Below are 17,105 nucleotides of genomic sequence, written 5' to 3'. Positions count from 1 at the left end.
GAAAGTGGAAGTCATTGATCATTTTTACTTTGGATTTTGTTACAACTTGTTATGATATGATGAAGCAGAAGATATCGAAGTTACTTATTGTAGTTATTTATCCTCACCCTTAGCACCATTTCATTACTTCCGACTTTTGGTCAGTCACTTTGGTCGAGTTTGGCAATTCTATGCCTGCTGCTTCTATACTCCTGTCTAGTGCAGGACTAGAATATGAGATTTAAGTTTCTTTTCTTTAGAATCTCTTGCTGGTTTACTATTATACATTGATACAAATTGATGAATCAATCTTATGAAGTATATGTATTAGATGTAAACAACCATTCAGTTGGGAGTAGATTTTTAGAAGTATGTGTCAGGCTGTTAGGACATTCTTTGCTCAAAACTTCTCTATTGCTGTTGTTAGTTATCCTTCTTTCTAAATCTTAAAAGATATATCTCCAATTCTTTTCACTTAGACCAAGGATATGTTAGGTTTCTACTAGGAAATATGCTGGAAGTTCAGACTTAACAATAACTATTGTCTTGTGATTCAAGTTCATAAATCACTGATAATGGCGAGTTTGCAGAGTCAAATCAAATGAACCATACAATCAGCATGATATAGGCAGCATGAACCAAGTGTAACTTGATTTTGTCTGAACAAGGAGAGTTGATTTTGAGTGTCAGTTTAGGTGACCAAGTGTGTAGGCATCATGATTCTCGCTTCATCCATATTCGCTGCACATGAGTGAAGATTGAGAGGACCATTTCGGTTGAGGCCATTGACGACGTCCAAACAATCAAACTCACAAATAAGTTTCCGAGCAGCACACACCAAGTCTACACGAGACCCCGGATCACGACCATCAACTTAGCTAAATAAACATCTCATGTACTTTCGAAGCTAGCAAAACCAATAATCCAAGCTCTGTTGTAGTCTCGAATCAACCCCCTACAACCCATTGTTGAATCTCTCCTATTATAACTGCCATTAGTGTTTAGTTTAAACCATCCAGCCATGGGTGCAATCAACCTCCATGGTTCTGAATTGGTAAGTGAACATCCCCAACAAGACTCTAAACAAAAATGTTATTCAAAATATTGCGCTGGGCAAAATCAAGAGGCCAAATTTCAGAACTCATCAACATGTTATTCTTCCATCTCCATATCCACCATAAATGATGAAAGAACCTAATTGCATTAAAATTATTCATGATTTCATACAACAATTCAGAATGAAGAAAATGGAAAGAGGTTACATCCATACCTAATCCAAACCTCCTTGGAGTGAGGGCAATCTCGCAAGCAATTGAGAATGTCCTAAGTTGAATGGGAGCAACAGGTACAAGTTGGAGAAGCCGCAATGCCACAATGGGAACAATGCAAATTGGAGGGTAAGGCTCGATGCAAGGCTAGCCAAATAAGAACTTACAAGTTTCAAAAAATAAAAATAAGAACTTATAATTCTCTGGAATTTGAAGCTTTCACATACTACTCCAGAACGGGTGATCAACAGGAACTCTTGAATACTGACTCAGCTAAGCATAAGCAAAAGCAATTGTATAGAGACCATCTGGTGTGAAATTACGTCCTCAAAAGCATGCCCATTCGACCCTAGAACAACTGCAATTAACGCCTCAATTTCTTGGGGAAAATCTCCCACAACTATTTGAAAAAAGGTTGTTGATACCAGCATTCGATCCTAGGATCTAGGATCCTCTACTGGTGTTGCATTATAACAACTACCACATGAACTAGGTATGTCATAGCAATTTGAATACAATTCCAAAATCGTGTTATTAATCCATTGTATGTGATATAAGTTCGTAGAGCTCAACTAAAATTTACTACAAATGAAAACCTAGTCGGGTGTTTACGCTACCAATATATATATATATATATATATATATATATAGTTTTCGGTCAAAAGCAGTATTTTTTGTTTTGGTCAAACTAAATTCTGATTTCTACATGAGCTAACTAAAATATGGGCTTAGCCCAAAAGAAGGAGCTCCGGCAAAGTGAAGAAAAATACTAAAATAGCCTTATCGACGGCGGCGAACGGCGAAGTTGATACTGTGAGGAAATGTCAAGCCAAAGAGGTGAAGAAGATCACGCTGCGGAAGAAGAAAGAGGAAGAAGAACACCCCTTCTTGTTCATGATCATGATTCCTCAATTCTCATTCTTCATCAAAACGAAGACACCATCGTTCCTTTACCACCCGATCATAAACCTTCACCCTCTCTTTCCGTTCCCAGTCAACGCCTCGCTTCTCTCGATGTCTTCCGCGGCTTAACCGTTGCGGTTCGTCCCCAATCTTCAAAATCTTCACAATTGCTTCAATTTTACTGTCAATTAGCTGCATAACCATCTTGTGATTTTGCTGACCTTGTCAAGCTAACTGGAAATTGGGTTGCTCCTTCAAATTGTGATGCAGTTGATGATTTTAGTTGATAATGTGGGAAGAGCTTTTCCATCTTTGAATCATTCTCCATGGTTTGGGCTCACGCTTGCTGATTTTGTGATGCCGTTTTTCCTCTTTGGGGTTGGCGTTTCAATCGCTCTGGTATTCAAGGTATTCAATCTACCAGACCTACCTTCCCGCCTTTTTTCCAAGCTACCATTTGGATTGAATGATTCTAAATACTTCTACATGTTCCTCTTAATTACTAAATGAAGAAATTATTTATTTTTATTTTCAAGGTATTAAATGTATTTACTTTTGAATTTAATATTTTCTGTATAATAGGAAGATGTTTATTGGTTAGGAGGATGCAACATTTCTCCTTTGGATTTTTGTACGGTGCTGGTGGCTTTCTTATATATAAATCAGGGTTGTTAATGGTGAATAGTGTAGCGTAGCAGCAAGCCCAAAAAACGTTATTTCGAGCGCTATTGCGGCAAATAGCGGTGAACCCCCAGGGCGCTACGCTATTGCGTGCTGTTAATGAGCCTGAATTATAAATACAAATAATAAAAGAGCTAAAATTTTGAACATTGTTCTAATTCTTGGGTAGCCTTTCAGAAAGTCTCTAGCAAACCAAATGCCACAAAGAAAGTCATATCAAGGACAATTAAGCTTTTCCTTTTGGGGCTGTTGCTACAAGGTATGTTCTTCTTCTGCTTTGCTTCCATTTCATTACCTTAGCAAGCAGTTGAAACTTGTCAGGAAAAGTTATGTATTCTTTTGCACTTCTTCTTATCCATATTCCATAGAAATTCAATCCATGTTTTGTATCCGTTTACTTGCAGTATGCTTTGTGTGCTGGCTTGATAGCAATTGCTTTAATGTTTCTTTATGAAACTTATCCATAGGTGGCTATTTCCATGGGCGCGGCCATTTAACTTATGGAGTTGATTTAAGCAAGATACGCTGGCTTGGTGTACTTCAGGTATCTGTAACCATAGAGTAGTTGTCATTACTGTCTAACTTAGTAAGGTTTTTTTTGGGAGTGTTTCTAATTATGGCGATATAGCGTTGTTTAGTCTATGTAACCAACCCCCTAGCAGAAAACGACAGGTTGGTTTTGGTTATTTCTAATTCAGTATACATTCGATATTATTGCCGTACATGTTATTTTGTTGGTGATTTACTTTTTGCCACTGGTAAATTAACAGTTTCATATTGAATGATGCTTTCTGAAATTACTTATTTGAAATAGCTAATGAGAAAATGCACCAAGTATCTTTATAATACTGCTTCTTTGACATGTTAATTTTGATGCCCGTTTTATTGTATTGAGGAAGTAAATTAAAAAAATTCTCTCTATTAAGTTTTTTTTGTTTTGTTTTTTGAAACAACTCTATGAAGTTAGTATAACTTAAGGATGGTAGATGGTTGCAGGTTTACAGTTGGTAGAAGAGTCATTTAGTCATTGTTTGGTTGCTCTGTTATGGGTAGGGCATAGGAATTACAACTGAGAAAATGGCCACAATTTTGAAAATAATCAATTTTGTTTTGCGTTATTTTGATAAATTTGTTTTCAATTAGATACATATTTTCCTTGTAATATGCAGAGGATAGCTATTGGGTATTTCTTTGCGTCTACATCAGAGATTTGGCTAGTGAACAATAATATTTTGGTTGACTCACCAGCAGCTTATGCGAGGAAATACTCCATTCAGTGGTTAGTTTACTTTTCTGGTGATTAAAGATTACAAGGGGCTTCCTCCATCTCGGTGTCAGGATTCAACTTCTGTGAATACCACTTTTGCTTGCCTTGTGATATTCCTTCGTGCTAATTGCTTGTTTCTTTGTCCAGGATGTTTTCTATCTTACTTTGCTCAGTGTACCTTTGCTTGCTCTATGCCCTCTATATTCCAGATTGGAAGTTCGAACATTCTAACTTTCTTCGAAATGTGAGTTGACATGGTTTGTCATTCTGTGCTACTGGATGCTAAAACACATATTATGAATTTTTTTGGCTGATTTTAACTTATGCTTGCTTGTGCACCCAAGTTCTAAGATGGTATTAGACCCATCTAAGATTTGTATTGTATTGAGTCACCCATAGATGGGCCACTTGCAAAATTCACATTGCAGTATAAAGAGTAGGGTAATCCTCATCCCTAAGCTAGCTTTTCAGGTAGAGTTAGGCCTAGGCTCGAGTCCTAAGGTCTGGGTTAACTCTGATTATTATATTTAATTTTGTATTTCTATTTTCATTTCCATGGCTCTCCCCTCCTAGTGGTATGAAAAGCCTTTAGTTGTTTTGCATTTTCTTTTCTTATGGAGAATAAATCGACATGCAATATTTTTCTCCAGGTTCATTGTGGAGTGAGGGGCAGTCTTGAACCTCCTTGTAATGCTGTGGGATTTATTGATAGATTAATTCTTGGTGAAAATCATATATACCAGCGTCCTGTGTATAGAAGAACAAAGGTTATTTACCCTCTGACGTATTTTCTGTCTTGAATCTACTGCCTCCTTAAACTTCTTTTGTTTTATCCATTAAATAATCTCATTCTTGAGTCTTGACCTCCTTTTCATTTTCAGGAGTGCAGTGTTAATTCACCTGATTATGGACCCTTGCCTCCAGATTCACCTGGATGGTGTCTTGCACCATTTGACCCAGAGGGTATATTGAGGTTAAACATAGTTCCTGCTCTCCTTTTATCTTTTCTTTTGTAATTATTATAGTGGCATGAAAAGCTATGGTACATGTTATAATGTGATGTGTACTTGGTTTATGGCATGTTCATTTCTTTTCACTGCACTATAGACAACCTGATTCATGATAAATTATTCAATTAACTATCTTCATTTGATTAACACTGAAATTTTAGTGATTTTGGGAAAGTTGGACTGTCATCTTTGGCTTGGTTGGGTCATCTAGAATTTTCTTTGGGCCGGTTTATATCCATACTGGGCCCAGACTAGCCCAGATTTAGCTTCAGTCAGCCATCCCATACTTTTTATTGATTATTGAGCTAGTCCATCAAGTTTAACTGATTTTGACGGTATTTAAATTTTATTAATGCACTTTGATTGGTTGCTAACTTACTTTATTAAATCTTCTAGTTCACTGATGGCTGCCATTACATGTTTCATGGGACTGCAATTTGGGCACATACTTGTAATTTTTCAGGTTCGGATATGATGCTTTTACAATGTATAAGAATCCAAGATTAATGCCTTTCTCATGATATAAAGGTAGAAGATGTAAAGTTTGTCTTGTGTGTGTGTTAACTATTGTCTTCTCCATTCAGGGTCACAAGCAGAGGATACTTCTTTGGTCTGTGTTTTCCTTCTTTCTATTGCTGATTGGATATGTTCTGGAGATTTTAGGTACTATCTAATTTTAAATTTGTTGAGGTACATTCTATTCTTCAACTAACAACTGTAAAGTTTTTCAGGAATTCCTTTATCAAAAGCTCTGTACACATTAAGCTACATGTGCGTCACTGCAGGAGCATCAGGCTTGGTCTTGACTGCTATCTATTACATTGTAAGTTCATCTGCGTGTCATAAATAGAGGTAATTTATATGCCAAGGAGAAAAAGAGATAATTAGCAGATAGGCATGAGAGTGGTTACTCAAGTGGTTGATTACCTGGTCCTCAAGGAAGGATATACATAAGCTCCTTGTGTGATTCTCATGAGAGTGGAAAGCCATAATTTGGGATCACCATAGCCAGCCATCAATTGTTGAGAGGAAAGTATTGCTTTGTTGTCTCACTGAACACCTCTCCATCACAGCCAAAAAACAAATAGTGACATTTTAATCTCAATATATAAGCTAACCAAGAAAAATAATTTTCTTTCTCTTCTGATTTTATTTAAATGATGCATATCCCATATTTTTGTAGATGAAAGATTAAAAGCCTAACAACATCACTAGAACTTATTTTCTTGCAGGTTGACATAGGACATTTTAGAAAGCCTACAGCTTTACTACAATGGATGGGAATGAATGCTCTTATTGTATACGCATTGGCTGCTTGTGATATATTCCCGTTAGTTATCCAGGGTTTCTATTGGCATTCTCCTGAAAATAACTTGGTAATGTTCATTTCCAACGGTTTTGTTTGTCTCCTCTTTCATTATACTTGATTGTTAAAATTGGTAATTTAATTTGCAGGTTGATGCCAGTGAAACTTTACTACAGAACGTATTTCATTCTGAAAAGTGGGGTACACTGGCCTTTGTAATAGTTGGGATTTTATTCTGGTGTCTTTTTGCTGGTTTCCTTCACAAGAAAGGGATATATATAAAAATGTAACAGATGACATAATCATGCAAGAGACCATAGGCTGTACATCTACGATGTTCCTCGTTGTAGATAATAGATATCTTCCTTTAGAAACCAGCAATACTTTTTTAACAAATACACATCTTGTTGGTTACCTTTGTTGATTCTCCTAAAGCCTGCCAAAGTTGTTTTTCTCAGCTTTACCTTCAGAATATCTCATAGGCATTTCCACTATATGTGACATTACAATCATAAGGCGAACAAATTCAGCATTTATGCCTACAAAAGTGGAAGAGGTAGAGGTGAAGGTTAGTGCATTAAGAAGAAGCATTTCCACTTTTGATTACCACAAACACAACTTCTCCGTTCTATAAAATAAATAACAACAATTATAACAGGGCTAAAGAAAAAGAAGCAAAGGAAAGCAATTCAATCTTGTCTGCTACTTTGTTCTCTACAGAATTAACATGTCTGAGAACTTTCCGGATATAATAAACATGTTCATATTTGATGAGAACCTGCTATGGTATATTTGGTTTCTTCTAATGGAAGACAAGATATAAAAGAGTCTTACAAGTAGTAAAGAGCTTCTCTCTGTTCCTTTGGGTCTTTTGGCATCTTTAACCCTGCCCTTGTCATTCTCAAAGGTAAACTCAATCAAGAAATAGTTAATCTGCCCCAATAATTTTTTCTTTCTCTAGATTCTACTTTTATCGAACTATATAAGGTAATGTCATCTATCTGCTTTCCTCCACAAAGTTCCATTTCCTGTCCTGCACTATTCAGCAAACAATGGCTACTGAGAAAGGCAATGCTGAGACTTCAGATACCTGTTTCAGCACTTCAGATACCTGTTTCAGCACCCAGGACGATTCTGTTCAAGCATCACCGAGCACCAAACATTTTGAGAACTATCACTTCGGGAAAGCACTAGCACGCAGAGCAGTTTACGGTTCTAGTGGTTTTCTAGGCGGTGGAAGCCGAAAAGGTAGAGGCAATGATTCCAAGACATCATCACCCAGCAGGCTCAGCAAGGTCTCAGTGGCTGCCGAAAATACAGATAACTAACTAGCCTGAAAAAAATTATGATCTTATGTATTGTTCTTGTAGTAGCTGTCGGATATGGTTTAGTATAATATCTATTACGTTTACTACAAATGAATCCATTTATTTATATGTCAAAATTATAGAAGAGAAAATAATGACATTTCATGATTAGAACCCACAATCATGATTTATTCATATAATTCTCGTATAAGGAGACCGTTCCCTTATAACATATGATCTACATATTCATTTTGATGTCTAAGAAACATCTCATGGTGGGATTTTGACTCATTGTATTTACTGATTGCTTGTAGTCACTTTTCTCAGAGTTTTGTATAGTCAAAGGTAGTTTCAGACAAAACTTGGTGTTTAAATTTTCACTCCTCTGACCGATTTTTTTTTTTAGTGTAGACTAGTCCCTATATCCCATGGTGGCATTTCCACTCATTGTCTCTTGGGCATGTTTGAGACCATTTTTCTTACCATCATGATTGAGTTTGATGAGGCTGGAGCCAAAACTTCAGAGATTTTTCATCCGTTAGTAAAGTGAGTTTAGTGAGTCTTCAGAATAGTTTCCCCAGCAGCTGATTGGTCTAGCTTCTATCAAATTGTTTGGTTATTTTAATTAATTCACTCTCAATTTACTAAACGAGGGTAATCATATACCTAAATTTAAGTATTTTAAATTAATTGAATCATTGAATACAACCATTCTGAGAGTTTTATTGAAAATTTTGTTTGCTTACAAAGTAGTACAAAGAAATTAATATTCATTCATCATAAAATATTGAGCAATGAGAAGGTTTAAGTTGTCCTGTCTCCTTAGTCCTTCCCCTCCAAATCTCCATCTGAACTTATCATTGCATCTCATTATCATTCTTCCACTTTCCAGAACTTCTCTGGCTGGCCACTCAAAACTTGGCCTACCTCACTTCCAATCATCTACAGCTTTCCCCATATCTTAATGATAACTTTGACATTAGTATACAGTAATCAAAATGGACAAACTTTGGAGTATCATAAGTTGGAAACACAATGCCTTTTGACAAATTATATAATGTGCAACATTACAAAATTGATTATTTTGTCTCAAACACTGAAAACTTTCAAGTTTCAATAATTTTTTAAAAAATAACAGGTTCTGTATTTTATTTATTTAATCAGGGAAAGTACCATCCCAGATTCCCAGCTCAGAGATCACTTCACCAAGTTAAAAAACATTGCACATTCACTCATTTATTTATATACACTACTCACAAACACTTTCAAATCGTTCTTGGAAACCCTAACCCTAAATCACAAAGATCACTACTCGCCAGTAACCACCGCATTCCTCTTCTTCTGAGGGTCAATGGACGGGTACGGTTACGGGTCGGGTCACGTCTCGTACTGTGGTGGCCAGCGGGCTGAGATTGTGAGCGGGAAAAGCTACGGTTTCAGCCAGAGCTACCCGAGTCGGGGCGGGTCGGTGGATCTGGGGACGGTTCCGGGAGAGGGGACTAGGGCGAGTCACAGCGGGGCGACGGTGGCGGCGAAGCCGTGGAGCTTTGGAGACCCGCAGGCGAAGAGGAGGAAGAGGATCGCGAAGTATAAGGTTTACGCGGTGGAGGGAAAGGTGAAGGCGACGCTCCGAAATGGGATCCGATGGATCAAACAGACTTGTTCTCGGATCGTCCATGGGTATTAGCCCGCCCACCCGTTTTGTTCCAGTAAAAAAATTTTGGGTTGTTTTCTGGGCTCTGTATTGGGCTTTATTGTGATGATGTTTACTTGTATCAATAAGAGGCAGTCATGAGATTTGCACTTGTCAGATCCCATGATATTTTCTTACACAAAGATCCCATTTCTTACTTTTGTTATTGTAAAGCTAGCATGTAGACTAAACTGGATTGGAAATATTGTGGGGTTAAGCACAACAAGTTTTAATTTATGCCATGTTGTTGATGTATGAGTGGAGCATCACTTGTCCAGTTAGCTTGAGCTGCAGTGGTGATTTGGTGATTTTACCACAAGGCTTGATTAATCAGAAATATTCTTGTACATATGAACAATGCAACTCTCAATCAACTCACACAAATTGTGAGTGTTGATAATTGAAATATGAGTTGAACTCTTATATTGATTAAGAATGAGTGAGGTAATGAAGATGATAATATCCAATGCTTTAAAGTTTTACGTTAAGACGTGGTGTTGGATTTTTTATGATTTTTGATATTGACTCATTGGTGTAGGTTCTCATGTTTTGGATTTTCCGTCTCCTTAATATGGTCAAATTCTTATGAAGATTATCCGCCCCTGACAATTAGTTCTTAATGATTTCGCCCTTTTTTCACATATGTTGTCTACCATATTGATAATATATATTTTTTATAGGCAAATGTTAGTTGTTAGTTCCTTTCAGGGATCGAACCCTGACCCTTCATCCCACCCAACTTTTATGTTTCTAGCTCTTACCACTTGAATTATCCTTCATGGACACCATATTGATAATATAATGTTTTAGAGCTGATAGGTGAATTAAGTTTGGTCTTTAGATACTCATTTTTTTATGGCAGTTTTAGATAGTCTTAAAGTGAGAAGTAAAAAAAATGTTTTGTGACAGTTTAAACTATGTGTTATTGTCGACAACTATTTGCGGGTCGCGAGATATTAATGTAAAAGGTTGCCTCATCTTCCAAGTTCAATTGTTCTTATAATAACGAAATATATGGGGCAGCTACAAATTCCTTTTCATCATCATACCCTCTAATTCTTTTCTATGTTTCTGATACATCACATATCTAAGAGTGGCGCAACGAAAATATGAGACTCTTATAGTCTAATGGATCACAAGGGTTAACGTGAGCATGCTAGGCGTGATGAGAATGATGTTAACATGCATGAGGAAGGTGACCGAGAAGAAAGTGTTGGAAACCAAGGGGACAATATCGGCATTACGGTGGAACAAAGCAATGATACGAGGAAAGTGGATAGTGAAAAACAAATTTCAATTGACAATACCAAGGCTGGACCAAGTGGAGACAAAGGTTTATTGGCAACAGGTGGTGATATTAATGGTAAAAAAAAGAGGCAAGGGTAGTGGTTATTACAGCCTCTACGGGTTCACAAGAGTGTGGTGATGATGATGGTTTTTCCTTTCATGGATTGCAACGTAAGCAGCCAAGTGGTTCTTCTTCAGCGTTTGGCAGCTCTAGCACGGGGGTCTTACCTCCACTGAAGAAGGTAAATTCTGACTTTGGATTGGGATTGGCGGAGACTGCTGTGCAGTCCCGCCCACCTCAATGAGGATTTTAGCTTGGAACTGTCGTGGGCTTGGGAACCGACCGACAGTTCGAGTCCTGCAAGGACTCATCCATCCTGAAGCGCCCGATGTGGTTTTCCTTTCGGAAACCAAGTTATTTGAACCTGAGATGTTACACCATAGAGGTATTGGAGGATTATCGAATATTTTCCCCGTATCTTGTGTGGGTCGTGGTAGAAGAGGAGGTTTGTGTTTGTTATGGGGCTCTGATGTACAAGTTGAGGTTGTTAATGCCTCCCCTAATCATATTTTTTGTTATGTTACTCACCCCAGCCACTCTAGTGTTATGTAGGTTATGGGGGTGTATGGTTTCCAGAGGAACCAAATAAGTTTCGCACCTGGGAGCTTGTTCGGCGCTTAAAGCCCACATCTTCCATGCCTTGGTTGTGTATTGGTGATTTTAATGACATACTTTCCCCAGCTGATAAGCTTGGTGGTGATATCCCCGATGTGGGTCATTTACATTTAGTAAATCAAGCCTGTATTGATTGTGATATTCATGATGTTGGCTTTTCTGGTTACAGGTATACTTGGACTAATAATAGGGGTAAACCTCACTCGGTTGAGGAACGGCTTGATTATGCTCTTGTAAATGAGGAGTGGGAGGCTCTATGGCCTGTTTTGAAACTCTCTCATCTTTTTAAACATCGTTCTGACCATAACCCTATTCTTTTGAGTTGTCTATCTCACAGGGGGCACATGGAGCTTAAGCGGTCAAACATGTTTAGATTTGAGGAGTTATGGCTGAGAGAAGGGGATGAGTGTGCGGAGATAGTTACAGAGGCCTGGTGCCGTTCGAGAACACCTTTGATTTCTGAGTTACTTTATTGATTCAGCAGAGGAGGATGCCATCTATTTCTGGCAAGCAGCTTCCTATGCTTTATGGGAGGCTCGAAATCGTGTTGTCTTTGAGGGGCAGGTGTTCTCGGTCCCCTTGGTGGTGCAGCGTGCGCAAGACCTTGGTCAGTTGTTGCCGGCAAGTGGGACGGAGGCACGTATTGCTCCTCCTATGGTGGCAGCTTGGCAGCAACCTTCGCGACGGGTGACCAAAATTAATTCTGATACTTCTTTCAGGTCTGCTTCAGATACAGGGGCAGGTATCGTGGCCAGGGATTATGAGGGTTTAGTTTTGGCATCAGCAGCTGAGTTTCCTTTGGCGGCCTCTTCTCCTTTGTTGGCGGAAGCTGCTGCTTTGCGGTGGGCTATGGTTTTAGCCATTCAGCTTGGGTTCCGTCGTGTTTGCTTTGAAACAGATTGCTTGCAACTGTTTCAACGATGGAGCAAGCCTCCCGATAGGGCTTCTTATTTAGTTTCTATTATTAATGATTGTTTTGTTCTTTCCCGTTCTTTTGATGTAATAGACCTTTCTTTTGTTCGCCGTTCTGGCAATACGGTGGCGGATTTACTTGCTAGGAAGGCTTCCTCGTTCGCCGGTTTAGTGTGGATTGAGGAAGTCCCTTCCGAAGCGAACTCATTTGTTTCTGCGAACCTTTTGGTCTCTATGTCAGTCCAAGTTTAATGTGATTTAGTCATCTTTCAAAAAAAAATGGCTCAAAAGGGAGTTGAGAATTTTCCATGTACATTAAACTAAGATCATAAGTGATTTAGATACCATTCACATGCATTCACCACAAAACCTTAAAAGGCAATGTGTTCCACTTATAAACTCCACAATCCTTGCTTATTATTCCAATGCGAGACTTATAAACTCCTCAAATGTAATTACACTTCTATACTTTACAATATCTAATAAAACTTTTAGGTATGATCTCATATCTTCTTTTTGTCGAGATATTAAATATTTTCCGTGCAAAAATTGTTATCATAGACAATGTTTACTTGCATGTCTTCATTTTTTTATTCACCGAAGAATCCTCCATCTTTGTTTTATGTACTTTTCTCACCTACCGTTCAAATTATGACATGTCATCTAAAAATGTTATGATAATATTATAATTTCCATACTCATGATTACATTGCATAACTTGTTTGGAGTGACAAAGAATGAAACACAAAAACCAATGCAGAATCTTCATCATCCTTAGAAGGTTTCGAGTCCTGCATTTCTACAAAGAAAAAAAACAACAAAAAACTAAAAAGAAAGATTTTGTCTATGCATGTAGCATAGTTAAATATGAGTGAATCATAGCTCTGATCAGGATTTGCAGATGGGTCGATCATATCATAACCCTAATGACCTCTGACTTATCTCATTGTAACGACTATCCACCACATCCAACCTCTGCAACCTCATTTGCTGGTAAAACTGAGCAATAAAATCCTCAGCTTTGGCATCAATCATGTCATCACCATTACCATCGCCTTCATCACTTTCCTCCTCCTCATTCTCATTCTCAACAATAACATTATATTCCTCCTTCTCATTCTCCTCGTCCTCGGGCACCATTTCACTCAGCCCAATGGCCGAAGCGTAACGGCGATGTAATGGAGACGGGGAATTAGTAAAATCAGATGCAGCATATTCCAACCCATCCTCGCTGAGGGAATAATTAGCAACACTTTTACACGGCATGGTGACCATCTTCTTCAGCTTCCGGTTGCTATTATTCTTGGGTTGAGCCGGTGGAGAATTGTTGCTTTGCAGGTGCAACGGCCTCATAGACCCCACCAGCTTCCTCCACACGCTCTTGGACTCCTCATCCACCGGAACCACTCGCGATTTTTGCGAACGCATCATGAACAGCGCCACCTTAAAAATGTTCTTGGCTTTATTAGCTGCAGGTTCGTTATTGTCCAGGGTTGTTTGTGGTTTTGGAGTACTAATGTTGGTGATGATGGAGTTTTCTGTAGCCATTGAATAATTAATGGAACAACAAGGTTGGAAACAATGGAGAAAGAGAGCGATTGAGCGAGGAGGACGAGGGAATTTTAAGGAAGAATTTCAGGTTTTAACATGTTACTGATTGATTGATTGATTTGTCATCACCTTTGGTGCTTCTTCCTGCTATGAGCATGGAAGAAAAGAGAGAGGTACAGTGTTGAGGGAAATTTAGGAAGCAAAAGAAGGTTATATATTGATGAGAAAATTCAGGAAGCATTATGTTATGGCCAGCGCAGGTTGTGAGGTAAGAGACAGTGTTGTTGTTGTTGTGATGGTGAAATGAACCAGGTTTTGGGTCAGGTGTGGCTTTTTGAGGCATGGTGGTTTTCTGAATGAGGAAAATAGCCCCTTATATTGGGTGTTATAGTTAGTAGGAAATGAATGATTCTAATTTAGGAAGGAGGAGGGAAGAGAGAATGGTAAGTACAGAGGAAAGGAATGTGTGAGGCAGGGAAGGATTCGGGTGGAAGAGAGAAGGAAGGAGGGAAGGTATTTGTTTCTTTGATGACTTTGCAACTGTTGTTTTGTTAATTTCTGGTTATATCGTTTGAACAAGTCTTCTCTCATTCACCAAAATAAGGCTCTCTCTGTCACACACACACACAAACAAAAACAAATTGGTTTGCAAGAAATGAAATGAAACTGAAGAAACAAAATGGATTCGATTTCTCTGTTATGTGTAGAACACCAATAATATAATAATAAAAAAAAAATATTTATGTTGTACTTACCCATCAGTTTAAACTTTTAGGATAATTAGTTGTTTGACATAGTATTAAAGTGGTCTAGACTCTGGAGTTCAATAATTGTCGCTCTCAGTTCATCTAATTCAAAAAATCAAACTAAAACACATAATAGGTGTGAATATGTGGATTCTCTATGTTTCAAGTCCAAACATGTATGCTCAAACAAACTCTTGCGTGAGGAGACATGTTAAAAATAATGATATAAAATTATTCATGTGTCCGTTAATTACTTATTAGCTTAAACTTTTGGGATAATTGATTGTTTGACAATCATGTTCAACAGAGATTGATTTACACCAATCTCGATCGATTAGATCATGACGGTCAATCATGGGTTATCTTGAAAAAATAAAATATTGATTTACACTATAGATGCACATATTTTGGGTGTAGACCACTAGACATATATATATGAAAAGAAGATATATAGATTTGTAATATATGTGATATGTATGACCGAAAGATTGAAATATAGAGAAAATATGCATCCCAAGATGCATTATTTGATCGTACACATTCTTATCATATCATATATTATATTTACTATTCAATGTAAGTGTTTCACTCATTAGGCGTCCATATAACAATATCCTTGATTAAATTGATTACCCTTATTTAAAAGATGATCAATGTAATGAATTTCTCTCTAGCTAGTTCAATTATCATTTTAGTCTTAAATTAATTTCTCTCAAATCTCATTACTCCACCTGTTTCTTATTATCTGTCCATTTTAAGTATTTGAAGGGTTAGGTGGGTTTGAAGGGTGAAGGGTACAAGGTTCGAACTCTTAAGAGGATTAATATTTACTAACATTACTAACAACAAACATTTCCCTATAAAAAAATATTATACAATGACTTATATTTGGTGAAAAATTTATAAAAAAATGTGACTTGTAAATAGAAACATAGGTTGTACTAAAAAACACCTGATTAAGAAATCCATGATTGAGATAATAAGATTTAAAGAACATCATAGTTTGTTGTACATGTCCAAAAATATGATCAAAATCACTTATTTATTAAGCAAAGGTTGTGATGACTTACTTCACCTTCTAAAGTGACTTCCACAATTTATAAGAGCCAAATCCCCCGCCCATTAAAAAGATGGTTCACAGTTCCAATGTTGATTAGTGTGGAAAACAATGTGTATATTTTTTAGTTACAAAAGATGGTAGAACGAGAGAAAGCACCTACATACTACCAGTGACGAATCCAATAATTTCAAGTCGTGGGGGCAATATTCCTTACATGACATGGAGAAAGATCCTTTCATTATATCACAAAAATAATATAACAAAATTCTCAGTCCCGAACCACTGTGTTGAAGTAGAAAGGTGGCTTGATGTATATGCTATTTTTTCATCTTTATAATTTTAATTAATTATAAATAAAACACGCTTAGTAATTAAAAAAAATTCAGTTACAAATTTTATTAATATGATCTCCGTATGATAGTTCAAGTGGTAGGAGTTAGGGACATGTAAGTTGGGTAGGGAGAGATTCAGGAATCGATTTTTGACTGGTGTAATTTATCTTTCCGGTGAAAAAAAAATATATATGAGAAAGTAGTGATAAAAAATGACAAAATTATACTCGCTATGTTCTAATGAATTAGAATGAACCAAAATATTATTGCAATTGGGAATGAAAACAAAAGTGTAATACAAGACTAAAAAGTCACTTTAGGGAGAGTTGTGATCTTTTGGGGCATTTAGTATCCTCTGGGGGCATATAATATTCTTCTAGGGGCATATAGTATTAATCCAATTACCATACTATATTGTTGTAGTATTATAGAAAATTTCATGGGGGCATATGACCCCTTGGCGCACAACGTGCGTCCGTCCCTACATACGATCGAACATGCCGTCAGTGGCATGCTGGGGATGTCAACAGAGGCCCACCTCTAAATAGGAGTGTCGGAGGATCCTTGAGGAAGGTAACCACTGGCTGAGATTTCTACCAGCCCAAAGGGGATTCAAGTCCTTGACTTATGTGGAGGTGGGAGTTAAACCAAAAAATATTGTGTATATTTGATTTTCTTTTAAATCCATAATAAAAATGTAAATATTTAAGACTCGAACGTGATTATCTCTCTAAAGTATACTTGTATTCGATAAAAAAAAACACTAATAGACCGTACTTATTTCTAAAGTTTTTAGCTTTTGAAAAGCTTTTCAAGTCATACCAATTTTTTAGAAATATTAGATTAGACCTAATAGATCATACTTATTTCTAAAGTTTGTTTTGAAAGCAAAAGTTTAACTCATAATTATATATAAGAATTTGAGAAACAGTCATTCTCAATAGATGGTACCCCATTAATTAAAAAAAAAATCACCCCAAAAGTGATACACCACTTACTTCTTACAAATAAAATAAAATTGCATCCTCTTGTTAGCTTCTAATTCTAATAAAAAAATGACTAAAATTATAACACTCTTTATAACAACAGAAAATGATTACACCACACAACTTCAACTCAATACAAAT

At 37.1% G+C, this 17,105-nt stretch overlaps 2 protein-coding genes across 2 annotated transcripts; one reads left to right on the top strand and one right to left on the bottom strand.

Annotated features, from left to right (window-relative positions):
• The first annotated feature begins 1,968 nt into the window (after nt 1-1,968).
• On the top strand, nt 1,969-6,871 carry LOC130717227 (uncharacterized). The gene is made up of 13 exons (XM_057567379.1): nt 1,969-2,287; nt 2,421-2,558; nt 3,009-3,090; nt 3,299-3,375; nt 4,001-4,110; nt 4,246-4,342; nt 4,749-4,865; nt 4,980-5,071; nt 5,505-5,571; nt 5,693-5,771; nt 5,840-5,931; nt 6,341-6,484; nt 6,564-6,871. The coding sequence occupies exons 1-13, from the start codon at nt 2,069-2,071 to the stop codon at nt 6,702-6,704; spliced, it is 1,455 nt and encodes a 484-aa protein (XP_057423362.1). The 5' UTR covers nt 1,969-2,068; the 3' UTR covers nt 6,705-6,871.
• A 6,075-nt stretch (nt 6,872-12,946) lies between these two features.
• On the bottom strand, nt 12,947-14,496 carry LOC130718325 (uncharacterized). Its single transcript, XM_057568904.1, has one exon. It carries the CDS (start codon nt 13,835-13,837, stop codon nt 13,205-13,207), a length of 633 nt encoding a protein of 210 aa, XP_057424887.1. The 5' UTR covers nt 13,838-14,496; the 3' UTR covers nt 12,947-13,204.
• Nucleotides 14,497-17,105: the final 2,609 nt, after the last annotated feature.

Source organism: Lotus japonicus, chromosome 5 (assembly GCF_012489685.1).
Source record: "Lotus japonicus ecotype B-129 chromosome 5, LjGifu_v1.2".
In the NCBI taxonomy this organism is placed as follows: Eukaryota; Viridiplantae; Streptophyta; class Magnoliopsida; order Fabales; family Fabaceae; genus Lotus; species Lotus japonicus.
The sequence above is the reverse complement of the archived record's forward strand: the minus strand, read 5'-3'. Positions and strand labels throughout refer to the sequence as shown.